The sequence below is a fragment of the Dromiciops gliroides genome, chromosome 6 (assembly GCF_019393635.1).
Source record: "Dromiciops gliroides isolate mDroGli1 chromosome 6, mDroGli1.pri, whole genome shotgun sequence".
Lineage (NCBI taxonomy): Eukaryota > Metazoa > Chordata > Mammalia > Microbiotheria > Microbiotheriidae > Dromiciops > Dromiciops gliroides.
The window spans coordinates 1,839,148-1,863,962 of NC_057866.1; the positions used below are offsets into that span (position 1 = coordinate 1,839,148).

Below are 24,815 nucleotides of genomic sequence, written 5' to 3' on the forward strand. Positions count from 1 at the left end.
CCATATAGACCCGGTTCTCAAGCAGGTCCCCTCTCTCCATCACCTCTGAAGATCACACTACAGGCAGGCACTGGGCAGTACCACCACTCTGAACCCTTCAGAGCCAGGGACCCCTGCCAAGGTCCATTCCAAGGATAAAGGGCAGCATTATAAGCTCCCACTGTCTTCTGTGGGTGCCAGTCATCCCCAGGCTATGGGCATCTGTCTGGCATCTGCCACAAAAATCTGGGCCCTAGAAAAACCTGTCCATTTTAAAGCCACAGTCTTCACAGCCAGGCTAGCCCAAGCTGAGCCTCCCTCCCTCTTCCACACCATTAATGGATATGGAGATTCTGATCCTGGGGAAGGAAGACTGACTTGCCCTCATCCCTCCCAGACCCCCCCAGGAAGCGTGTGGACTCCCCGATGTTGAATAGACATGGAAAGAGGAGGCCTGAGAGGAAGTCCATGGAGGTCCTCAGTGTGACCGATGGTGGCTCCCCAGTCCCTGCCCGCCGAGCCATCGAGATGGCCCAGCATGGCCAGAGGTAAGTGCCAGCTGCGGCTCCCCTGGACCCTTCCCTTCCCTTCCCTTCCCTTCCTCCCCGAGCTGCCCTCTTTGGTAGAATCAGGGCCATTCCCTGCCCTGCCTCACAGGCTGGAGAGTCAGACTGCTGGCCTGGAGGAGGCAGGGGGAGCTGGGCCGACTCCTGCAAGGAGCCTGGCCTTGGTGAGGCAGCATTTGGGGAATGCAATGGTGTTTGCTGGCTGAGCTTCTGCTTACTCAGCTTGGGGCTTGGCACCCCTGGGACAGGGAGTAAGGGAGGGGTTCGAGGGGTAGTTATCAGTACAGTACGAGGCTGGGGAGACACTGACATAGGACAGGAAGCCAACAGGCTGAGCAATGTCCAAGGAGATGGGGGGTAGGCATTGTCAGGGCTCTGCTCAATCCAAGGAAGACCTGAGCCTTGTCAGAGGAGCAGGGCCCGGGGGGCTTCCGTGTCTGATCCCTTTGAGTAGAGCCAGGGGGCCTGTTGTGTCTGATTCCCTACAAGCAAGGTTTGGGGTCTGCTGTCCCTGACCTTCATGAGCAGAGCATGTTCTGATCTCCCCCCCCCAACATGAGCTGGGGGCTGCTGTGTCTGATGTTCCAGGGGAAAGACCTGAGGAGCTGGTGTCCTCGACTCCCATGATCAGGGTCTGAGGCTAGTGTCTGGCCCTCCATGAGTCTGAGGCACTGCTTTTCCTGACCCCCAGAAGCAGACTGTGTAAATGGGGCTGTCAGCCAGGTACCAAAAGGACACTTTTTCCTCAGCCAAGGAAGCTTCCAGCCTTGTTCCCCGGCCCTGGGGGCTTGGGGCAGGCCCAGTATTCTGAGCCTCTGACTGGGAAATCAGGCCCCTGGCTCCTGCTAGAGATGGCCAGCCCACGGAGCCACAAGGCCAACCTGTCTTGGGCCTACTGGGAGAGGGTGATCTGCCTCAGATCGCCCCTCACTTCCAACCTAGGGAGGGCAGAGAGAAAGCTGGGTCCAAGCTTGAGTCCTGACTTGGGCCTTGGATGGCTCTGGGGCCTCTGTCTTGAGTTGCCAGCAGATGGTGAGAGAAGCCCAGGAGAAGGAAGAAGAGTTAATCCCCTAGAGCCCCCTCATCTGGGCTGGGCAGGGCTGGGCATTATGGAGTCAGGCAGTGTCGAGGGAGGCAAGCGATGTCTTCTGAAGTAGCAGACTCGGCTGTCCAGAAGGTCCTGTCTGGCAGACGCAGGGGGACACACTCTGATGTCCCCAGGGAGGGCGGGTTCTCTCTCAGGGGCGACTGCAGCCCTCCCCCAGGCCTGCCGCCACATGCACACACTTCCTTCTAGCAGAAAGAAAGCCCCACCCAGACTCTGGGGTGCAGGGAAAGAAGAAGGGGATTGCCTTAGGCCCAGCCATGCTTCCTGCAGATCCCCCTTGGGGTTCCCTGCTGAGCCAAGAAAAGGGCCCCACAGCTACTGGGGAAAATGTCAGGCCCCCTGGGAAGCAGGCTCCTGACACGCCCCATGCAAGAGCACTGAGCTTACCCGGGGCACATTGTCCTTCTGTTAGGGGCTCCCCGCAGGCATGCTTGGGATGCACCGGAGCCACACTGGGGCACATCCAGGCCACCAAACACACATTAGGGACATGGTGAGAAAGGTAGGCTTCTTCAGGGCAGCCCCAAGACGTCAGAGCCAGCCAGTCCACTCCCTGGGCCTTGGCTGTCTGAGATGTGCTGCCTGAGGGAGTCATAGACATAGGAGGCGAGAGCCTGGAGAGCGTTGTAACCGAAGAAGCGCCTCACTCCTGGGAAGGCCCTCCCAGCCTCTGATGTCCTGGGAAGTCTGAGTGGCCCAGGGATCTCAGCTCTCTGCCAGTCAGAGGTGCCTATCTTAGACCAAAGCAGTGGCCTCTCCCAGACTCAGTGACCCCGGGTGCCCAGCACATTGGGGCACCGATGAAGGGAGTGGGCACAGCCCCTGAGGGAGTTCCCCTCCGTGCCTCAGCCAGGCAGGAGAGCTGGTCAGTGGCTTCCCCCATGGAGGCCTCTGAGGGGATGCCCAGGCCAGGGCCCCCAGTCACCGCTGGGGACACCGCTTAGACGGGAGGGTGCCCCACCTGCACTCCTCACCTGTCCTCGGCCTCCATGTAGGTCTGGGGAGGAGCCTCTTGGAGCTTCTGCCTTGCCTGGCCATGGCTTGGGGGTGCCTACCCCTGTTCCCAAGGAGGCCAGGGCTGGGTCGGGCCAGGGGTGTGTCCAGGGGACCTGGGCCATCTCAGTAACTCTGTTTTCTCACTTTGTTCCTGCCATAGTAAAGCCTTGTTCAGTAAAAGCCTGGATATCTCTGAAGCCCATCCCAAATTCAGCAAAGAAGACAGGTATACACCCTGCCCAGCCTGTTCCCCTCTCCTCACTGCTGAAACCTTAAAGATGCAGGGCAGAACAGCTGTCAGAGACCCGGGGGTCAGCAGCCCTGGGCGGGATGGCTCGGGGCAAGCACCAGGCAGGGCCGCTCTTAGGCCTGCACATGAATCTGCTCTGGCAATAAAGGGCTGAGCCCTGCGAAGCTGAGCTCGGCCTCAGGGTGGCCTCTGCCTGGGCAGGCAGGCTGGCAGCCAGGGCACAGAGGGCAGGGCTGCCATCAGGAGGTCAGCAGGCACATGAGTGTGTAGTCAGAGGACCCAGCTTTGGATCCATTTCTACTGTTTCCTCTTCACTGGCACCCATGTGGCCGGAGTCACTTGGCCTCTCCGCACCTCGGCCTTGGTTTTGGTATTGATGAGAAGGGAGAGTTGAACAAGTGGCCTTGAAGGTTCCTTCAGGCTCCATCTATGAGCCTGTGAGTCCAAGCCAGAGCTCAAAGGCTCCATGGCTGTGCCCACACAACAAACATGCCACAGATGGCATCTGCCCACAGTGAGCACTGTGCCTTCAGAAAGGGGAGGGATGACCTCTAGTCAGAGATGGAGGGAGGAGAAGGGAGTCTGGGCCAGGTCTGGGCCTAGGGCTAGAGGCCTCCAAGGCCCTTCCAATCCAAGATGCCCGGGTTCTGATTCTGCTCTTCATGCACATGCGCTCTGTGTATGAACACCCAGCAGCACAGCCATGCATGCATGGGCACAGGTGTCCTCAGACATGCATCCTCCTACAGAAGCATGAGTCTTACCTGGCTGGGGCTGTGCCCCAGAGAGCCCTGCTCTTCTAAAGAGGAACCGAGTGTCGGGAAACTAGAGGTGTTACTACCTGAGCCCTGGGCTCTAGGCCCTCTCCTGCCTGCCTTCCTGGGCTGAAGGACAGTTATACTTGGGAGTCTCTGAGGAAGAGTTGAGAGGCTGAGAGAAAGCACCCAATTAAACCCCCAGAAGTCAACACTGTGGGGGGCCACAGCCAAACCCCACATCTAGACCCAGATGTGCTGGGTCCTGAGCTCTGGAGACACCTCCCTCCGCACCAGGGAGTAGGCAAGCAAGGGCTCCCAGGGGTCCCAGACCTTGGGCGCCAGGGATCCTGGAAGCTCCTTTCTGTCCCCAGTCTTGATCAAACAGAGCTCAGGACAGACAAGAAGGGGTGGGTGGATCCATGCCAGCCTGGCCTGCCTTTCTGGGGCTGCTGAGTCCCAGAGCTCCTCACATGGGACCTGTGCTTTGTGGGTTAGAGAAATACTGCATCTTTAAGGGTCGAGCCCCCTCCCCTGCAGGCGCACCCGGTTGTCTCGGTAGCTGAGGCTGTCTCTCTGTCACCTTTCCCAATGGGCAGTGGCTTTCTCTCTCTCCTCCCTCTCTCCCCTCTCACTCCCCACCCACCCAGCCTTCTTCTTCCCCTTCTTCTCCATTTCTTCATATGCTTCTCCCCAGGTACTGTTGTTCTCTGGTCCTGGGGCAGGATGCATAGCTCTGCAGTGCCCTGTCTCAGGATGTAGGGTGTGCCTTGGCAATGTGCTTCTGGGCTGGGGCTCTGTGGCTGAGCCCTTCCTTCTTCCCTCCCTCCCTTCCCCATGTCCCCACTCCTGACCACCACTCATTTCCTTCTGATTTGGAATCTAAAGATTTATCCATTTTAGTTTCACGTGTATATCAGGATTGAACAGGGAGCTCCTATCCCTCAGCCGATCTAGCTAGTCTGTGTCCTCTTGGGACTCTGCTGCTGCCAGGATAGATGTCCGGGGAGGGCCTCATGCACTTCCAGAGGAGCTCAGGATGGGATGGCTCAAGTCAGAGGCTGTAGCCTAGCTCACAGCTCCTGTCTAGAGCCTGTGGCACTATGTTGCGGCCCTGGGCTTCCTGCTCTAAATTGCCAAGACCCCCCTCTGTTCCTTCCCCTTGCCGTGACCCTGTAGGCAGTGGGGGAGTCAAGACTGGAAACTACTAAGCTATAACTCTAGTTCCAGGGGGTGGGCTGAGGGCATCGATTGGCTAAGGGCCAGGGCAGTGGGGAGGGAGCAGGCCCTTGGGCTTTCAGGGAAGGTTCTCAGGGGCACAGGGCACCTATGTGAGGCCCTAGAGCTCCCTCCCTCCCAGGGACCATTGTCCATGCCCAGCTGAGCTCCCACTGATTGGAGAAGGGGATTCCCCAGGAGCTTCTGGGTGGACCGAATGGCCCTTAAACTTTTGTCCCTGAAGGGACATCCCTAATGGCCCCCAGGGACAAACTGAGCTGAGGTGAACTGGTGAAAGGAGGCAGCCTTGTCTTCAATCCCTGCTGTGTGACAGGCACAGTGCTAGGCACCCCAGAGTGAAAGAACACCGCCTCCTTCAGAGGACTTAGGCTCAAATCCTAACCTTGATGTTTACTGACCACGTGACCTTGATTAGCAAACCACTCCCTGGCCTCATTTTCCTCATCTGCAAAATGAGGGGGTTGGGCCCAATGCCCTCTGGGGCCTCTTCCTGCTCCCTGATTAGACCACATGGGAGAAAGCCCCAGGGAACTGGGGTGGGGGCAGAAGGATCGCAGGGGAGAGGGCACCCTGGTCTCTCCCAGAAGTTTGGATGGGTCCTGGGATGTGTTTGTGCTGGGATGCGTTGTTCCCAAGGGGCGAGGAGACCCTGCGTGTCTCTGTCCACTCTTTCACTGTGCTTCTCATCCTCTTCTTCCCCTGCGGCTGCTCGGGGCCCCTTTCTTTCTCTCCCCCTCCCTTCCTTTTTTCTTCCTCCAAGGATGGCCAGTGCCAGTGCATTGGGGTAAGCAATTTGCATTCTTCCTCAATCAGTTGGTGCCCTCCGGGCCGTCGGGGCTCAGATTGGAGGGAGATCTTTCTTTGGTGGTGTGCGAGGGCACAGGAGGCCTTGGGCACTTCTGCGGCGGGTGGGGGTAGATAGATGCGGTTCTTCCAAGGCAAAAAAAGTTGCAGGATGCAGAGGCTGTGCATGAATGGAAGGGGAGCTGTCCTTCAGCCTTGGGTGCTGATTCCCAGCCTGAGGACTGGGACAGCAGATAGAGACACCTGCTCTGCACACAGTCCCGCTTTTTGGAGAGGTGTGAATTCTGGGTCCTCTGCCCCCCAGTCTTGCGTTGGCTCTCCTAGTGTCCATCGGGGTGGAGGGTAGGTAGAGGCAAGCCTCCCTCCATATTGGTCACTGAACCATCCCCATGACCTCCCCTGGCCCTTGTGCAAGTCCTGAAAGCAGACCTGTTTCTGACTTCTTTCCCTTCATCTGTTGCCCTCTCACCCTCCTCCCACCCCATAGCCCCAAGCCACATCCCCTTTGGCTAGCAGATGAGTCCTAGAAGCTGGAGGGCCAGTCTGGGGCTCCTGCAAGAAGCCCAAGGACCAGGGGCCTTGCTCTGTCAGAGCACAGCATGGAGGGGAGAGAAAAGGGGATAGGACACGGCAGGGGTGGGCAACAAGAGAAAACATGGTCCAGGTAATGTCCTGTTTGGGCTCCACTGGGGCTGGGGAGGGGGAGGGATGAGCTCGCCTCAGCCAGAACAGGGAGGGACTGTCCTCACTGCCCCTGTGTCCTGGGCCAAGCAGGACCCTGCCAGAAGTGAAGCACTATGGGAACGTGTCCCCTCTGGCTCTGCTGTCCACAGGGTTCAAAAAGGTGCTCAGATGGAGGAGAGTCCTCACATGTCCAGGACTTCCAATGTATGGCACTGAGGAGTCCAGCTCCTTGTGGGCTGAGGAAGAGGGAGAGAGGCCCAGGCTCGCAGGCCACAGAGGAGGCCATGCCAGCCGGGGCAGGGCTGGGGGGAGCTCAGGGAGAGCCCTGAGGACTTAAAGTGCTCCCATGACTGGGGGAAGGGAGAAGCCTCTAGGCAGCCTTAGAGTTCAGGACTCCCAGGGTAGTTTCAGAGGCCCCCATGCCCCATGGCTCCCCAGCCAAATTCTCAGGGAGATGGCCACAGCATTACAGAATCTCCCAGCTAGAGGAGACCTCAGGAGGACACCCCCCCCACACACACACACACACACAACATTCCAACAAGAGGTCCTTTAGCCTCTACTGGACAACATTCAAGGAGGGGAGCTCACCTCATCCTGAAGCAGCCTCTTCCATGCTGGGATGGCTATCATTCCAAACTCCATCCAGTCTCGGTCTGACTCCTTGAAGCAACCTTCCCCATTCACATCCCCCACCCATTGTTCCCAGACATCTGGTGCCAACCAGAAAAGGTGAGTTCCCTCTCCCACAGCAGCTCTCATGGTCCCCCTGCACTGAGAAGTCCCCACTCTGCAGTTTATCAAAGGCATTCCCAAAAGGCAACTCCCAGAAGAAACCCCAGCCTTCCAGATGTGGACTACCCAGGTTCCCAGAAGAAACCCCAGCCCTCGAGATGTGGATGATCCAGGGCAGCAGGGGAGGAGACCATCACTTCCTGAAAAATGCCGCCTCTCTCAATGAAGGCCAAGAGCCCTCTTGGCCTCTCATGGGACAGAACCACTCCACCCCCAGGGCTTTTTCCAAGCCACGCCTCCCCCAGCTCCCCCTGGTGCTTTCCACCATGTTATGTTCAGTCCTGAGGCACCAGCCCACCTGTCTCACTGGTCCCTGACTGTCATCCCATCTGTTCGAATGCCTTCTTTCAAGCTTTGCTCCCTCTGTCAAACTGCACAGACATCTCTGAGCCTGACATCTCAGCCTTTATCTGAGATACGTATGTCAAGGTCACCATAGCTAACATGTCTGGGGTTCTGTGAGCTTTGAGAAGCACCCTGCATAAAGGAGAACAGGCCCAACACAGATCCCCGAGCCTCCCTGACCTCGTCCTTCTTGGCCTCTCTGAAGCCTCGGACACTGCCGGTCCCCCTCTCCTGGGCACTTTCTTTTCTCTGGGCTTTTGGGGGACTGCCTTCTCCTGGTTCTTCTCCTACTTCTCTGATGGCCCCTTCTCTGCTTCCTTTGCTGGATCTTTGGGTCATGCTTACTAACTGTGGGGACCCCCCAGCTGTTCTCCTGGGCCCTTTTCTCTTTTCCTTCTATGCTATCTCAGCTACTGATCTCATCCCCTCCCATGAGTTTGATTGTCACCTCTAGAAAGCTGATTTCCAGATCTATCTATCCAGATGAAGACTTTACCCCAACTTCCAGTCTTGCATCACCAACTGTCTGTCAGATGCCTTCAGCTGAATGCCCCATAGACATCTTGAACTCAGCATGTCCAAAACAGAACTCGTTCTCTTTTCCCTCCCCCCAAACCTTTCTTTCTTCCTACTACTGTAGGACACCACCATCCTCCCAAGCCCCCAACCTCAGAGTTGTCCTCAACTCCTCATTCTCTCTTCCACCACATGCCCCATCTATTGCCAATTCTTGTCATTTCTATCAGAACAAGATCTCTCTGAGGTGTCCCTGTTGCCATCACTCACAAAGCCATCATGTCCTAATCATCTTTCACCTAGACTATTACTATAAGCTTCTAATTGGGCTCCCTTCTTCAAATCTCTTCACCTCCAGGCCACCCTCCACTCAGCTGCCCAAGTGATTTTCCTAAAGTGAAAGTCTTGCCATGTGCCCCTCTCTTCCCCTACTCCATACACATACACTCAATAATCTGTGCCTTCTTCTCACCTCCAGAATCCTCCATTCCCAACCCCCTCCTTTCCAGTTACCCTTTTCTCCTCTATGCACCCATTTGAAGATCCCCTGAGGACTGTGGCTTCCTCAACTCAACAGTCCATCTCCTAACTCATACCTTTATGCTAGAAGGTTCTCCCTTTTCCCCTCCCCCCTTTGCTTCCCAACATAGCAAAACAAGTAACTGCCCTATTGTTGTCCTCAAGTTTCCTTGTCATCCTTGGGTCACTTTGGGGGTCTTCCCTCTTGACACTGTTCTTCAGGACTTCCAGGCGTGTGTCTTCATCCTCCCTGACCTGCTGTATATGTCTCTTTAAAATCCAAATTGGTTGGTGAGCTCCCTGTGCAGCCACATCGGTCTCTGTACAACTCCGCCTTTTTTCTTCATCAGAATTATTCTTCTTTTGTGTCTTCAGGACTTAATTCTTGAGAGCACCCTGTCTCTTCTGGGCTGAACTCCCCTGTAGAATAAGGTCCTACTTATCCTTTCTCTGAACCCTCTTCCTTGGCCTATTCAATTCAATTCAACAAGCAAGCTTAGGCTAGAAGGAGGCAAGAATCTGCTACCCCCTCATCAGAATCTTCCTCTACATCCTGGACAGAATCCGGGCTTTAGAGCCCAGTGACCCTCGGAGTCAGGGCAACCGCAGGCACGGGAAGTGGTGAGGGAGCCTGCGGTGGGCGCCAAGACGACCCATGGGGCCTGCCATAGTTTGGACCACCCCTTAGGGAGGCTGCCTCCTGCCTGGCCTGTTGGCTCACTGTCCCCTGAGACCAGAACAAGCCATTCAAAGGGAGGACCCCGGAGAGCCCTTGACAGTGGCAGAACAAGGGAGTTTGTGGCATTGAACCAAGGGGCAGCAGAAGGCGGCACTGGAGGCATGGGTATGAACTGGCTTGGGTGCTGTGCCTGCCCCCACTCCCAGCTGGTGAAACAGCCGGAGGGGAGGGCAGCAGAGACTGGAAAGGAAAGGGGTTACCAGGGTCAGTGGGGAAGCTGACGCTGCCCAGGTCCTTCCTGCCTTCCCCTGAGGACTCTGTCCTGCTTGTGTTTCCCCAGGTCCCGGTCAATCAGTGGCGCCTCATCGGGTCTTTCCACCAGCCCCCTCAGCAGTCCAAGGGTAAGTACCACCTCCTGGACCCCACCACAGCAAGCATCTGTGGGCATTTCCCTGCCCTGTTCTCTGGACCCCAAAGACCTACTGCTTGGCCCGTGGCCTGTGGGGCTTGGCCTTCGCTTCATTCATGGCTTGTTTTGGCCATTTTTAGCAATCAGAAAGTTCTCTGGGCCTTCTCTGGGTAGGACAGGTCAAGGGCAATGCAGAGCAAGGGATGCTGGTAGCCAGGTGGGATGAGCTCTAAGAAGCTAGCAGGAGAGAAGCAAAAGAATGACTAAACCTGATAGCTCTCCATACACACACACACACACACACACACACACACACACACACACACACACACGTTTGTGCACACAAGTACATGTGTGCACATGCACAGACCTCTGGCCCATCAGAGTGCTGTAGCCCACAGGGCCTGCTTGCTAACTTAGCACACAGGCCTCTTCTCCCCCAGATGGTCCCAGAAACAACAGGGCCCAGGGGTGCATCTGTCCTGAACAGGCCAATGTCCACTTGGGGAAGGGACAGACCTGTAAGGAGAATAGCTTCCTTTCCCTTCAAATAAGCCCCAAGCGCCTGTGGGTCAAGGCCTAGAGAACCTGCCCAATGGCAGTGGTTGGCCCATGGCATGAACCTCTGGCCCCAAGTCCCAGGCTGAGCCCCCGGACAGTTGGGTGGGAGCGACAGCCGTGGCCACTTTCTTGCTGGGTCCCATTTATAGGAGATGGTGACTGGCTCCTTGACCTACAAGTCATTGGGGCAGCCCTGGAGGGGTCCCCTCTATCCCACCAGGGGTCTGCATTCACTGCCAAAGGTCCCCTTTCAGGAGGCTGGAGGCCAGGGCCTTCCCAGGCCCAGTGTCTGCTGGAAGGAATGGCTCTTTATTCAGTGGGTCACAGCTTGGTGCTGAGTCTGCCAATAATCCCAGCATCCAGGGCTCAGATCAGAAAGAACACCAGCCATCTTCTGGTCCAACCTCCTAATGTTCCAGAGGAGGACACTGAGACCCCAAAGGTTCATAGGTGCAGGAAATGGCAGAAGCAGAACTTGGCCCCAGGCCCACTGACTGCAGCCTGTTTTCCCCAGGCCAGAGCCCAGAGAAAGGCAGCAAATAGTTCTTCTCTCCACCCTCGGGGCTTTTCCTGGCCTGTGTGCCCACCCCCCCAACACTGGCTTATCCCTCTCAGGTAGTAGCTTAGGCTTTCCTTCCCCTGAGCCCCTCCCAGAGTGAGGCTGTAGGAGCCCCTTCCCCCCAGGGCCAGCCAGGGTCTTACAGATCCCTCAAGATTCCCTCAGCTTCTCGGATCTTTGGGGATGGATGGCACAGGGTGCCCATCTGGGAAATCTAGCTATCAAGGGGACCTAAAGGACCCTCCCAAGCAAGTGGGTGGCATGGAGCAGGATAGCTGAGAGAACTTCGATGGCCCAGCCTGGTGTGTTTGAGTTGGTCTGGTGCCTCCTGGGAAGTACAGTGGCCCAAAGAAGGCTTCCCTTTGGCCACTCTCCAGAGGGAAGGGGCCAGGCCGGGGGTCAGCAGGCAGAGGCTTTCTTTTCCCATTTCCTGGTTGGATGCCCCCTCCCTCCCACCGTGCTGGACTCATGGATTGTGGTGCTTTGCCCTGTGTGTGGCTGTGGGTGGCTGAGGTGGCCAAGGTCCGGGGCAACACTGGCTGCTGCTGCATTCTTTGCTAACTGCATGTTCTCTTTGTGTGTGTGTGTGTTTGTTTGTACGTGCGTACCTGTTTGTTTGTTTGTTTTTTTCTTTGCAATCCCCCTCACCCATCACCTGTGCCTCCCTCCTCACGGGGTCCTTGAGCCTCCTGGGGACTGTGCTCTGTTTTTTCTTTCTTCATCTGCCTGCGTTGGGGTGCATGTGGGTGCGTGTGGGTGCGTCTCACCGTTCTTGCTGTGCACGGACACTCCCCTGCTCGCTCTTGCTCTCTCTGTCCCCTCTCCATCTCCCTCTCCTCCTCCCCTCCCCCTCCCCACTCCCTTCCTCTCCCTCCCTCCCCTCCTCCCTTCCTCTCTCCTTCCTCTCTCCCTCCCTCCCCCTCCCTTCTCTGTCTCTGTCTCTTTCTCTCTCCTCGCTCTCTTGCACTCTCTCCTCTCCTCTTTGCCTCCTTCCCTCTTCTCAATCTTTCTCTGTGTCTGTTGTAGCCTATCAGAAAGTTTTTCATCCCTCCCCAGCCCCCTGAGCTCCCCTTTCCCCCCCGCCCCCAAATGTCCTTGGACCCCGAAGCTCGTAGGGACACCTCACGGCCCGGACCCGTCCTCCAACCAAAGCCAGCGATGCAGCCCAATCCAAAGACACAGACCTTACCATCCAAGGGCAAAGTGACGGACAAACCTCTCCAGTCCACCAAGTCCAACCCGCTCCCCGCCAGCACCATCGGCCCCGGCCCGGCCCCGCCCCCGCCTGGCCCCGCTGGCCCAGCCCGAGCTCTGGCTGCGGGCCTGCTCAGCCCCCAGCTGGCCGGGCCGGCGGCTCACCTGCACCCCTTGTCTCCCATCAGGCTGCTCCCTGCTAGTACTGACCCGAGCACCAAATCTATCCCCATCATACAGGTGACCCCTCACCCCTCTCCGAGGGGCAGCCCCCTCCCTACCCCCAAGGGAACGCCCGTCCACACGCCAAAGGAGAGCCCGGCGGGCACACCCAACCCCACCCCACCGTCCAGCCCCAGCATCGGAGGGATGCCCTGGAGGACACGCCTCAATTCCATCAAAAACAGTTTCCTGGGGTCTCCTCGATTCCACAGGCGGAAACTGCAGGGTGAGTAACTTGCCCCCTCCCATGGTCCACTAGAGTCTGCCCGAGCCACTGGGGAGGTCATTGGCCCCCCCCCACCTTCCTGGGCACTCCCTCCCCCTCTTCCCAGGTCAGGCTTGGGGCAGTCCTGCTGTTGAGAAGGGGCTGGGAGCTGGACAATGAGCTCACTCCGGGCATCTCTGGCCAAGGGAGTCCCAGTTTGTGTTCACAGGACAGAAGGAAAGAGAAGCGAGCTCCTGGCCCGGCCTTGTCTCTGCCCCATAGAAGTGAGCAAGGGACAAGGAAAGCACAGAATCTTGTCCCTGTTCCTGAGCCCTGCCCACAACACACGTGTGCACACACACTCACATTCACACTCTCTCACATGCAGGCAATGCACACACACACACAGTGTACACATATACCACATACACATCTGCACATACACACAGGAAGTGTACACATACATACAGTGTACACATATACCACATACACATCTGCACACACAAAGGCAGTGCACACATACATACAGTGTACACATATACCACATACACATCTGCACACACACAGGCAGTGCACACATACATACAGTGTACACATATACCACATACACATCTGCACACACACAGGCAGTGCACACATACATACAGTGTACACATATACCACATACACATCTGCACACACACAGGCAGTGCACACATACATACAGTGTACACATATACCACATACACATCTGCACACACACAGGCAATGCACATATACATACAGTGTATGCATATACTACATACACATCTGCACGCACACAGGCAGTGCACACATACATACAGTGTACACATATACCACATACACATCTGCACACACACAGGCAGTGCACACATACATACAGTGTACACATATACCACATGCACATCAGCACACACACTCACAGCACACCCTCACCTCCCCTGCCTGAATGAGCCTGGCAGCTCAGGCTCACCCCTGGGTTGCTTCACGCCACCAGTGAGTGCCCAACTGTCCCAGGGCCATTGCCTGATATCTGACCTGGAAGGTGGCATCCTCTGAGGCAGTGAGCGGGCAGTTTGTGTGCAGAGGCCACCTCACTGGAAGAACCCAGTGAGGCCATAGCTGTGTACAGAAGGCAAGGCCCTCTTTCCCAAGTGTGTGACTGTGTGTCATGGGGACTACTGGGTGTGGTCAGAAGGATCACTCTGGCCAGCCTGGGGCAGCCTCCATTTCTGGTCCATTTCTGGACCTACCCTGAGCCTAAAGTGTCTGTGCTAAGAAGTGGGGGTGAACCACAAGCCATGTCCAGCCATGGGCCATGACCAGGGCACTGGATGGCAAGCCTCAAGGAAGGGGGCACAGACAGGGAAGGGGAGGGGTTGGTTTCAGCCTGACTGGGCTGAAATATTCTTGTGGTTCTCTGTGAGCCTAACATTGAGTTTGTGCTGGCTCTGGTGTGACCCAAAGAGGCTCAGGACCCTCAGGCCCCGCTCCAGCTGCTGGCTGCTCTATCCTGAGCTGGATTCCAGGCTCCCTGACCATCTGCGTGCGCAGAGTTAGCAAGAGGCTCTTCACCAATCTCCCACCAGGGGTCTGCAGGGGCTTTAGGAACAATACTAGCTGTGGCAAGAGACCAGACAAGGTCACCAACTCACAGCTTTAGCTTCTAGGTCAAAAGCCCCCTGCTGAGAGTTTGCCAAGGTCAGAGCTGAGGCCAGAGGCCTGCCTCCAAGAGACTGGGGGATCCACCACGCTCAGCCTTGGGCCCAGTGGGGCCACTCTGGCAGTAACCTGTCCTGATGGGTCCAGTGACTGTATCCCAACTGGGAGCAAGTGGGCAGCAGAGATGGGAGATGGGCTGTGGAGTCACCGTGTCCTCTTTCCCCCCTCGGTGCCTGGCTGGGTGCAGTACCTACTCCGGAGGAGATGTCCAACCTGACTCCAGAATCATCCCCAGAGTAAGTGACCTCCACCCTGCTCCCCCAGACTTCCTCCATCTAAGTGGTTCTGAGACCAAGCAGAGGCAAAGAATGCTGGGGGCTGAACAGATCCCCACCCTGGGCTGAGGAGCCACATCCCCAGAGGGTCCAGGCTCTGGTCGGCTCAGCTCTGAGCCACCCCAGGATTAGCAAAAGCTGAAAAGATCACTTCCCTACTCTGACTGGGATCATGCTACTACTCTCCCTGTTCACTTCTGTCTTTTATTTTGCCTCTCCTGTCTCTCTCTGCCTATCTGCCTGCCTGCCCATCTGCATCTGTCTGTGTCTGTCTGTCTGTCTGTCTCTCTCTCTCTCTCTCTCTCTCACACACACACACACACACACACACACACACACACACACACTTTTGGAATCTCTCTCTTCTTTCTCCCTATACATTTCCACCTCTGTCTTTGTCTCCTTTCCCATCTCTGCCTCTTTGGATTTCTTCCTACTGGCATCACCAAGACTGGGTGGGTTAGGACTCAACTAGCATTTTCCCATGGCCAGGAGGGGAAGGGAAGATAGGCAATCCATGAGGAGTGTTTACATCTGTGTGGGGAGCTGGGGCCCCAAGTCTCTGGACAGTCCCAGACTGGTAAAAGAAGAGAGGTGTGCCCATGATTTCCTTGGAGGGTCACTGCTAACATCCTATTGTAGGACCCAGAGCCAGAGGCAAACTTCAAGATGCTTCAGCATAAACCACTCCTGCTGTACATATAAGGAAATTGGTGCCCAGAGAGGGAAATTTACTTGGTCAATCAATCAATAAACATTTATTAAGTGTCTACTATGTGCCAGGCTCTGTTCTAAGCAATGGAGACTGACTCAGCCCTAACTTACAATCTAATGGTCAACCAGCAAATTTAGAGCAAAACCGGACTAGATTTCAGGTCTCTTAACTCCAAATCCAGATTATTTCCCACTAACAGGTAAAGAGCCCCTCCCCCAAGCAATCAGCTGGGTGTCAAGCTCATGAAGGTATTCCTGACAGGCGACCCGGATGGGGAAGTCACGACTTCAGCAGATTCCCCTCATTAAACACTGAAGGAGAGAAGGGCACAGCCAAGATGGTGGATTAGGAGGCAGCCACTCAGCTGAACTCTCTCAATATTCTCCTCCAAACAACTTTAAAATAATGCCTCAAACAAAATTCTAGAGTGGCATAGCCAACAGCAGGTCAGAGTGAGACATTTTTCCAGCCTAAGAAAACTTAGGAGGTCAGCAGGAGAAGTCTATGACACCGGGGTGAAGTCCTATCTGGAGCCCACACATGCAGCTGCAGCAGCAGCAGAAGCTTTGGGGGCTCTTGGCCCAGAGATAGTGAGGAGGTCAGACAACTGATCAGAAAGATATTATGTGAGACCTTTTTTTTTGTTGAGGCAATTGGGGTTAAGTGACTTGCCCAGGGTCACACAGCTAGTAAGCGTTAAGTGTCTGAGGCCGGATTTGAACTCAGGTACTCCTGAATCCAAGGCCGGTGCTTTATCCACTGCGCCATCTAGCTGCCCCATGTGGGACCTTTTGCTCACACCGATTGGCAACTCTATTCCCTATATGCAATTCTGGGTTTCAGTTCCAGGGTGGAGAGGAGCACTTGTGGTTGGTTACAAGAGATCAGGGTCCTTAGTCACAGTTCCAGAGCCAAGAGAAGAGCTAGCACTTGTGGCTGCAGGGAAACAGGAGCCCTTCCTGTGTAAAGACCATAGCACAAACCAGAAAAGAAGTGACCACGTCTCTTCCAGGACAACACTACCTTGGAAGCACTGAAAACTTAAAGACCCAAGAACTAGCTCTGAAAACAGTAGCATGACGAATCCTAAAGATTGTGCTAATGCCTCCCTACTGCCAGGTAAGCAGAGCCCAACTTTAACATAAAATCCAAATTTGAGACATATACTGGAAATATGAGCAAACAACAAAAAAGAACTTGCCCAAAAAGGCTACCATAGTGGCAGGGAAGAGCAAAACATAAGATCAATATAAAAACAGCTACAAGCAAAGTCTCAAAGAAAAATGCTAATTGGACTCAAGCCCAACAAGAATTCCTAGAAGTGTTAAAGAAAGCAACAGGAGTGGTAGAGGGAAAAATGGAAAAATAAATGAGAGTTATGTAAGAAAGTTATGAAAAGAGAATTAACAAACTGGCAAAAGAGGCACAGAAATTCACTGAAGAAAATAATTCCTTAAAAAGAAGAATAGGCCAAATGGAAAAAGAGGTACAAAAGCTCACTGAAGAAAATAATTACTTAACAATTAGAATTTGGCAAGTGGAAGCTAAAAACTTCACGAGACATCAAGAAATAATAAAACAAAGTCAAAAGAATGGAAGAAATAGAAGAAAATGTGAAATATCTCATTGGAAAAACAACTGACCTGGATAATAGATCAGTTAAAGACTTATTGGACTATGTGAAAGCCATGATCAAAAAGAGAGCCTAGATATTGTATTTCAATAAATCATCAAGGAAAACTGACCCAATATCTTAGATCCAGAGGGTAAAATAAAATTGAAAGAATCCACCTGAAAGAGATCCCAAAAGGAAAACTCCCAGGAATATTATAGTCAAATTCCAGAGTTCCCAGATAAAAGAAAACATACTTCTAGGGAAAAGGGAAGTGCCCTGAGAGGAATCTTCCATTAAGTCTGTGTCAGCAGAGCCCAGAAGGATCTACTGATGATGCCTACGGCAGGGGCTTCCCCTCCTGCACACTCAAGGGATGGGGAGTTTGGTTTGGGATTCAGGACCAGGGCTTTTCACATTGTGCTCACTGGAAGTCTGCTAGGGTTTCTGTCTGTCTGCTCCCTTGACACACCTCACCAACATGGCCCAGGCCCAAAGTCACAGCGCCACAGGGCCTCCCCACTCCCAGCATCTCCTGCAAGTCTAACTCTGCTCAACACAAATGTTAGATGGGTTCTAGTCTTGCCTTGTGGGAAGCTTCTCTCCAAAGGCAGAGAAAGCAAGGAAGAGAGAGTTAGTATAACCCAAATTTAATTCTGACCTTCCAAGAAGTGACACACAAGTCCCAGGAACCTTGAAAAAAAGTGACCATGTCCCTCATCTTGGAGTTGGTCAGAATGAAGTGAATGTCTAACACATTGTGTACCATAGACTTTATGAAGTCAGAAAATACAGGCCTGGTCCCAGGACTAGAACTTTTGAGATACTCTGATGGAGGCCAAGGAGGAAGTTCTGACTTTAGACTCACAGATGATAGCAATGAGAAACAGGAGGAGGGAGGACCATCGTTCAGTATGCCTTCTCAAGGAGCTCTCCAATGTGCTGACTTTTCACAAACACATTCACTTCCTAGTGAATTGGTTCTGTCTTTTGGAAGACCCATCTGGCAGGGGCGATCTCAGCATTTTGCCACTCAACTTTAAGGACTTGTGCAGAACAGAAGATGGGGGGGGGGGAGTTTGGTTATGGAAACCACAATAACAATCTAATAGCTAGAATTTATGCAGCATCTATTGAATGCCAGGAAAGCACTTTAGAATTCTTATCTCAGTTGTTCCTCCCAATAACCCTGGGAGGTAGACACATATCGTTATACCCATTTTATAGTTGAGGTAACTGAAGTTAAATGACTTGCCCAGAATCACATTGCTAATAAGTGTCTGGGGTAAGTTTCAACCTCTGCTCTTCCTGACTGAAGGTCCAGCACCATATCCACTACAACACCTAGCCACTTTTATAGACAAGAAACTTGACAGCATTCCCTCTAGTGTGTGTGGGCACTTAGCAGAGAAGAGAGTGGTTTTTGCCAGGAGTTAGCCTGGTTTCACAAATCCAAGTCATACCAAGATGACTTTATTTCCTTTTTGGACAGAATTGTTAGGATCTCACTAAATTGTTAGTTGGCAAAATGCCATGGCTATAAGTGGAATGATAGGTACTGCAGGTGGATTAAAAATGAGTGTCATGATGACCACCCCCAAAGGCATGCCTAGATGGTTACCAAAGAGGGATTCCTAGTACTGGACACTGATTCCTCATCTTTGACTCTTGTTCAATGCTTTGACCAATAAGGTGACAATCTCTCAGCTCACTGGGATGCTGTCACTTGGGAATACCTTTCTCAGAGCCTGTTCCTATCTGTCTGTCTGTATCTGTTGCTCAGCATAGTTATATCTATGTTTGGTTGTTTAATTTTCAGCCTCTCCCTCTTCTCCCAATACTCATCCCAGAACTGGTTGTTGTTCAGTTGTTTCAGTCATACCCAACTCTTTGTGACCCCCTTTGGGGCTTTCTTGGCAGAGATACTGGAGGGGTTTACCATTGCCTTCTCCAGCTCATTTTAGAGATGAGAAAACTGCAGCAAACAGGGTGAAATGACTTGCCCAGGGTCAAATAGCTAGTAAGTGTCTGCAGCTAGATTTGAACTCAGAATATGAGTTTTCCTGACTCCAGACCTGGGACTCTATCCACTGTGCCACCCAGCTGCCTTCATCCCAGAATGCATTATTTAATTTCTCTCCAGTACAATTCATCCTTGAAAGCAAGCATTGGTCCAAGATCTAGGCTTAGGAGTAATCTGTCAGGGTCCTTAAAAGGTGGGGTTACTCCCTTGGTCTTCACTTTGTTCTCTCCTAAGGGGCCTTGTCTGAGGTGAGAAGTACTAAATATATTTGTTAGAGGGAAGCCACCAGGTTGCCTAAACAGGAGGAATGGGGGAAGGAAGAGGGGCTGGCACAGACTTAGTCTGGAAGGAGAATGAACTGAATTGGCAACCATGGGGAGGAACAGTGTGGCCAGAATCGAGATTTTGTGGTTGAGCCTTTGAAAATATTTTGGTAGTTTGGGGTTGGTGTTGGGGCTCCGTGGAGTGAGGCAGACAGGTCCCAGCTCCCTGTCATGATCCTGCCTGTCCTGGGTCTCATCCTGTAGCTGACACCCCCAGCCATCCTCAAAGGAGGGAACATCAGGGAGCCCTATATGATACTCTCCCTCAACAACATGCTCTGCCGTCTTCCCCTTTCCCTCCTCTTCCTCTCCACCCCACAACCGGCCCGGTCTTGCTCTGCCCTGCTACAGGCTCGCCAAAAAGTCTTGGTTTGGGAACTTCATCAACCTGGAGAAAGAAGAACAGATCTTTGTGGTTATCAAAGACAAGCCGCTGAGCTCCATCAAGGCTGACATCGTGCATGCCTTCCTCTCGGTAAGGGGCCAGGGCCCTGTTGGGGGCAGGGGGGTGGGGAGCTGATCCATGGTGCCATAAGGGCCAAATTTTAATTGGTCAGCTTGCCGTAATATTGGGGTTCAGAAAATAATGAGAGACCTCTAGGTCCAAAGTTTCCTCCCTTCCAAACTGCCTTTTTTAGTTATTTCTCCCAGACTAACAAGAAAGGAGATTAATAGCCTCTTTTCTACAAACAAACCAGGTTTTATTAAAGGGAACAAAATAGGCAACACAGGTGAAGTCCATAAAGTCAAGGACAACAAGGAAGGGAATAGGGGAAGAGAAAACAAATAAGCTCCCTGGCTCTAGCAAAGACTGACTCAAACCCCAAACTTTCTTGCTGCTCGGCTAGCTTAAAGAGCTGCCCTCACTTCCACAAACTCACCACCTAGGGTCTGTAGTTTCAATGAGAGTCAGCTGTGCAGTCCCTCTCTGGTATGCTCCAAAGTTCTCACTCCAGAATGAATGTCTCTTCCCTTCCTAGTTCTTCTCTCCCTCCCCCAAAGGGGAGGTCCTTCAAGCTGATTGGTTGAGAGTGGTCTCTTGCTGAAGTCAGTAGTACACCAACATGTCACGCAGGGCTGGCCAGGTGTGGCCTCCATCCAATCATCCTTAAGTAGGTACTTAGTCAGTTTCTCATTCTCACCCAATTCAAACAATACTAAATCAATCAGGTGGGGCCCCTGGGCATCTACCAAACTTCATTATTTTATCACATTCCCTTCTTTGTTTCATAAAGAAACATGGGGTGTTTCCTTGATGAAACAGTAAAAAATAACAGAATATCATAACCTATGCTAACAAACAATATACTAATAACAATATAGGAAAGGGAGAAAGGGAAAATTTTGTCCAGAGGGGCAGTCCCTCATGGACTCATGTTTTGACAATGTCTACAGAGGGAAGGCCTCTGCAGAAAATACATATTACAGATGGTATATATAGTAACAGAAGGAAAAAAACAAAAATGTTCATTTAAAGTCCTTGAAATCTTGTCTTCATTGAGTGTTAAAATGTCATCAGGGAGACTGGATTCTGGTCAGGATTCTGGATTCTGGCTGTCTCTGGATACTTTTACTTCTTTAGCTATTGAACTACTGGATTTCCACTAACCTTTATTAGGGCATTGTCAATGATCAAATTAAACAGTGAGAGTTCTTCAAAATATAACTCATATAGAACAAATTTAAACTTGATGCATATAGCATATGACAGCTGACCCGAGGAAGGGGACCCTGGCCCTGCAGCTGCTGACATACTCACCCAGAACAAGAGAAAATGGAGGCCAGTCTTCCTTTTCATCCCTGTTCCCAGGCTGAGCCTCTGAGGAGTGGAGCCAGTGGCCTCTAGCATGGGGAGCTTGTGGCTGGCCTGGCCACACCTGGCCTCCCTGGGGGCTGCCTCATTAATAATAACAATAGCACCTAGCATTCCTAGAGTCCATTAGGGCTTGCCAAGTTCTTTTACAGTTATTATCTCATTTGATCCTCACACCTTGGGTAGGGGCTACCATTACCCCTATTTTAAAGATGAGGAAACTGAGGCAAGACTTGCTCATGGTCACACAGCTAGGAAGTATGAGTCTGGATTTGAACTCAGGTTCTCCTGACCCCTGGGTTCTGTGCACTGTTCTGGAGGAGAATGGTTTGCTCATTGAGAAGCCTTCCATAAGCTCCCTGAAAGCAGGGACTCCATCTTCTCTGAACCTTGATTGTCCCCTAGCAGCAAGCACAGGGCTCTGAACATAAGACACCCAGATCAGTGCTGGGGGTGGGGAATGGGGAGAGAACAGGTCTGACTGGGGGGAGGAGTCCCGGCTCCCTGCTCTGTGGCCCTCAGAGTGGAAAGCCCTCCTCCACAGTGGTAGGTCTGGGTGCTAAGCGAGCATTTGGAGATCGAGTTGGGGTTGCCCCCAGATGGCTCCCCAAACTCTTCCATCCTCTCTTGACCCATAGTGGCATTATTTCCCTCGGTTAGGAAACTCCAGTTTCCATGTCCGCTAGTGAAGGAGACCTAGAAGTGTATTCATGGAGGATTAGATGTGTGAGGCTGCAGCCAGGAGGACCTCCTCCCACCCCAGATCTTGTTTGGGGAGCCCTCATAGTCACCAGCCACAAGCTGGGAGCCCCCACCTGAAGTCTGGCTCCTGAAGGCTGCCCCTCCTCTGGGGGGCTCCAGGCCCTGTGCTGCCCTCATTAACTGTCCTGTTTTGCTTTCCTGAAGCTTGGGCCTCAATGTCTCTCCCTGCAGCATCCAGTACCCTCCCCTGCCATATTCGTGCCCCCCAATTCCTTACTGTCTTCCAAGGCCAGGCCCGCCATAGATAACTTCCCCCCCCCCCCCGCATTGAATGCCAGTTGGGTTTTCTTTGAGGGAATACCTCTAGGTCTCAGCTCATTTGCAAAAATTGATGATCCTGGAGCCTGGCTCTTCCCCTTGGCTGGTGATTAGGCAACTTTGGATGGTCCCTGGCACCTCCCTCTCTCAGGAGTCACTTTCACCAGTCAGTTGGAGAAGGCTTTTGGCAAAGAGAGAAGCCAGGAAAGCGGACCACACACCCTCTTCTTGCAGGGGCCCCCTGGCCAGTCCCTGGGCCTCACCCCAATTCTCCCTCACAGATTCCCAGCCTCAGCCACAGCGTCATCTCGCAGACGAGCTTCCGTGCAGAGTATAAGTCAACAGGAGGACCGGCTGTCTTCCAGAAGCCGGTCAAGTTTCAAGTGGACATCACCTACACGGAAGGTGGGGAGGCGCAGAAGGAGAACGGCATCTACTCAGTCACTTTCACCCTTTTGTCAGGTGATTCCTGGAGTCCCAGGAGGGGAGCTGGGGGCTGGGGTGGGCGACCACTGGCTTGGCCACAGCCCTGCCCTGAAAGGGGAAGAGGACACTCCCTGGGAATCCTTGGGGCCCTGTGCTGGAGGGGGCTCTCTTCCCCTTCTTCCCATCCCTCAGGAGAGTGAGCAACCCTCCCTGGTCCTCCAGCTAAGGGGCCACAGGCAAGGAAGGGAACGGGGCTTCCCGGGGCCCTGGGCGGGAAACAGGCAGCCATTTTTGCCCTGTCACTGGCCCCACAGTAACCAAGCCCCTCCCCCACCCCACCTGCCTTCTCCAGGTCCGAGCCGTCGCTTTAAGAGGGTGGTGGAAACCATTCAGGCCCAGCTGTTAAGCACACATGACCAGCCATCAGTCCAGCAATTATCAGGTGAGCTACCGGCCTGCCAGGGAGCCCACTGACTCCTCCAGAGGCTTCCCCTCCTCAGGCAGGGGAAGAGATAGTAGGGTCCAGTGTGCTTCAGTGGGGAGAGGCCAGGAGAGTGGGGGCGAGCAGAGCAGAGCAGATCCCCCACCCCCCACTGCTGCTGTTGGACAGCCGCCACCCCAGCCCTCCCTACACCCCGCCCCGCTGCCGCTGCCTCATCCCCTTGCTCCTGGCTCTGCTTCCCCACCCAGCCTCTGCCTCCCTCAGTGCCCCGCTGTCCTGCCACACCTACTCCTGTATTCAGTGAGCAGAGTCCCCTCCCTGGCCAGTGCTGGGCCCAGCCAAGCCAAGCAGAGCCACCAGAGGTTCCAGGCATCGACCGGGGCATGCCTTGCCATGTGACCACACTAAAAGGAGCCCTCTTGTCCACTGTAGAAACCCCCCATTCAGCTCCAGGACTAAGCTGGGGAGCTGTGTTTAAGGGCCAGAAGGTGGCCACCAGCTACGAGAGTAGCCTCTGAGACTATAGCAGGTAAGGCCCTCCCAGCTTCGGCCAGGCGGCCTCTCTCTTGTCCTCAGTGGGGGAGCCAGGGAGGGGAGGGGAGGGGAGGGGAGGGGCCAGCCAGCTTTCCCCTCCTCAGGTCCTCTATCCCTCTCTGGGCCAGCCAATGGCCACAGTTAGGCCTGCCTGAACCTCTGCAGGGAGCAGAGATCCTGACCCTGGAGGAAGGGACTCAGGAGCCTTTCCCAGCCACCCAGGAGATGCTGAGTCCTCTGGTCTCCCCAGGTACACTGGTCAGCCTGGCCGGAGGGGAGAGAGTCCAGAAGAAGGCCTCTGCAGGGGCCAAGGGGGCACCCCCAGCCTTTCCTTTCTGCACTTAGGTTCCCTCTACCTTCCTGACTTCTCCCCACCCTGCTCAGAGGAACCAGCTGCCCAGTGTGGGGAAAAGGGGGGAGAAGGGAGGGAGACAGACCTCAGAGGGAGCAGGCTCAAAGAGTGGTGGTAGAGCCTTCCTGAAGGACAGCCCTGAGCCACAGACCAGGAGCCTTAGGAGTGCGCAGACAGATGGACAGACAGGCAAGCAGAGAGACAGATGGACAGACCAGCAGGAAAGCAGGAAGGCAGACAGATGGACAGACAGGCAAGCAGAGAGACAGACGGACAGACCAGCAGGCAGGCAGGCAGACAGATGGACAGACAGGCAAGCAGAGAGACAGACGAACAGACCAGCAGGCAGGCAGGCAGACAGATGGACAGACAGGCAGGCAGGCAATCAGACAGACGGACAGGCAGGCAGGCAGACAGATTAACAGACACCCAGCCTGCACACAGACCAAGTGAACTTTCTTTTTGAGGCACTCAAGCTGGGCATCAGGGTTGGCAGGAGAGGGAGCTCCAGTGAGGCCAGGCAGCCTCCTGCCTCCCTTGGTGCCCCAGTTCTTCCACTTCTGTTCCTGTGGCCCCTAGCTCCAACATACCAGGCTCTTACAATGGATCCCAGCATGTCTCTTCAGTTCCAGCAGATGCCACCAAAGCCTTCCTTCCATCCCTCCACCCAACTGCACAAGCATTTCTTAAGTGCCCACTGAATGCCTGACAAGATGCAGGCCCCAAGCCCCCCTGTCCCTGCCTGCCAAAAGCTTTCCTTCTGCTCCACCCTTCTCTTCTCCCCTCTCCCTCCCTCCATTCCTCCACTCTTCCTCTAACTTTCCATTCGAGTCAACCTTCCTGAAGCGCCTCCATTGTGCTCCTCTTCCATCCTAGTCCTTCCTAGGTGTCCTTTCCCATAAACCCAGTGCCAGGAGGAAGGAGGGAGACCAGGCAGTGGGGAAGGGCGGGGCCATGATCCAAAGGAGCCTGAAGCTCATGAGCCAGAGAGATGCGTTATGTGGAGGGTGGAGGTCATCTGCTGTGGCCAGAAGCTGCCCAGAGGGAAGGCCCTAAGGTTTGGGGTTGGGTCAGGGGAAGGAGAAAGCGGGGAAGAAAGCCGTAATCCAAGAAGGCTACAGGCCAATGAAGGCTGAGCTCAGAGGCGGGGCTATGAGGGAATTAATGAGGGGA

At 54.0% G+C, this 24,815-nt stretch overlaps 1 protein-coding gene across 18 annotated transcripts in view; it reads left to right on the top strand.

Moving 5' to 3' along the window:
- BRSK2 (BR serine/threonine kinase 2) overlaps window positions 1-24,815 on the top strand; it is a 155,245-nt gene that overhangs the window by 115,016 nt on the left and 15,414 nt on the right. For 6 of the 18 annotated variants that reach the window (XR_006353590.1, XR_006353591.1, XR_006353592.1 and 3 more), the window contains exons 12-21: window positions 377-527; window positions 2,810-2,875; window positions 5,654-5,677; window positions 9,576-9,636; window positions 12,199-12,406; window positions 14,295-14,343; window positions 19,407-19,530; window positions 22,170-22,350; window positions 22,667-22,756; window positions 23,189-23,285. Coding sequence is in view for 15 of the 18 variants with exons in the window: in XM_043971495.1 (XP_043827430.1) it covers window positions 377-527; window positions 2,810-2,875; window positions 5,654-5,677; window positions 9,576-9,636; window positions 12,199-12,406; window positions 14,295-14,343; window positions 19,407-19,530; window positions 22,170-22,350; window positions 22,667-22,756; window positions 23,189-23,274 (1,040 nt within the window). In the remaining 3 variants the exon portion in view is untranslated. The remainder of the gene's footprint in view (window positions 1-376; window positions 528-2,809; window positions 2,876-5,653; window positions 5,678-9,575; window positions 9,637-12,198; window positions 12,407-14,294; window positions 14,344-19,406; window positions 19,531-22,169; window positions 22,351-22,666; window positions 22,757-23,188; window positions 23,286-24,815) is intronic. The other 12 variants (XM_043971500.1, XM_043971503.1, XM_043971490.1 and 9 more) reach the window with 5 other exon arrangements.